Consider the following 1,135-nt stretch of genomic DNA (forward strand, 5'->3'; position numbering starts at 1 on the left):
ATCAGCTGAAAAAGAACAGGATAGGCCTCTAAATCTACTTGCATTCTAGACGTGTGATTATCTTCATCTGTCTTTGACTCGGCAAATAGGCTTATGACCACGAAAATATCTCTGACAGGCAGTTCTTGTCTATGACGCTTTTGCAGAATACTGTGATGCCAGAAAATCGCACCATAAAAGTATGAACTATTGTTTGGAGATGCGAGCCTTGCAGCTGCTCACTCTTCAAGGTAAATATGTACAACCTATGTTTTTTTTCACAAAAGTTGGTTAAGGTTGCCAGAAAACTGCATTTTAGAGAAAATTACTTTATATTATATCAATACTCCATGTTTGAATACAAAGTGATATGCCGAACAAATCTAGCAGATGATCATTTTTTTTTTATATTATTAGCACCTCCATTCCCACATTCATCCGGGGGTGAGCCTCGACGCCCTCGTGACGGTGGTGCCCACATTCTCCTCCTTTTCATCCTCCTCGCAGGCGTCGGGGGAAGGCCCTGGGGCGCAGACGAAGGTGAGGATCATCATGAAGAGGCCGAAGCAGAAGCAGCCGTAGTGGGTGAAGATGAGACGTTCCCTGTGAATCCTGTATAGCACCTGCTCCTCTTCAGGCAAGACGGACACGGCGTTCATTTGGTTCATGAACCACAACACAAGCATGACCGAGTTCTCCAGGAACACCAAGATTGCATATATAGTGTATGGAAACCAAGCTGCCACCTGTGGGGAGAAAACTGATTTTTAGAACATAGTGTGCTGCTGTTCGTTTCTTCAATCGATCAATCTAACTGCTGGCTAATTTTAAATTAGTGATCGTCTTGTGTTTACTTTTCCAATGCCTTTACCTTTAGTCTCGCTTTCATGTTGAACTGCAAGTAGGCGAAGATGAAGATGAAGGCGCTAAAGAGGTAGATGAAGACCCTTTTTAACCTGTTTTTCCCTGCCGCAACGGTCTGGAAGAGGAACACCAAGACCACGTGGACACCGATGACAAGAAAGATCCAGGATTTCAAGGAGCCGGCAAAGAGCGCCATCGCCTGGAACCGGGCGACCAGGAAGCCGGCCCACCAGAGGAGTGCCAGGATCTGTAATGGGAACATTATCATGAAATGGAATGATCATTGAGCTGA

The 1,135-nt window shown here is 45.2% G+C and overlaps 1 protein-coding gene across 2 annotated transcripts in view; it reads right to left on the bottom strand.

The window, feature by feature from the left end:
* Positions 1-292: 292 nt before the first annotated feature.
* The window catches only part of LOC125045786, a 38,271-nt gene continuing 37,428 nt past the window's right edge, over positions 293-1,135 (bottom strand). For both annotated transcript variants that reach the window (XM_047643246.1, XM_047643235.1), the window contains exons 7-8: positions 851-1,090; positions 293-725 (exon numbers count right to left, since the gene is read on the bottom strand). In XM_047643246.1, coding sequence (XP_047499202.1) covers positions 414-725; positions 851-1,090 — 552 coding nt within the window. In that variant the 3' untranslated portion in view covers positions 293-413. The remainder of the gene's footprint in view (positions 726-850; positions 1,091-1,135) is intronic.

The sequence above is a fragment of the Penaeus chinensis genome, chromosome 3, assembly GCF_019202785.1.
Source record: "Penaeus chinensis breed Huanghai No. 1 chromosome 3, ASM1920278v2, whole genome shotgun sequence".
In the NCBI taxonomy this organism is placed as follows: domain Eukaryota; kingdom Metazoa; phylum Arthropoda; class Malacostraca; order Decapoda; family Penaeidae; genus Penaeus; species Penaeus chinensis.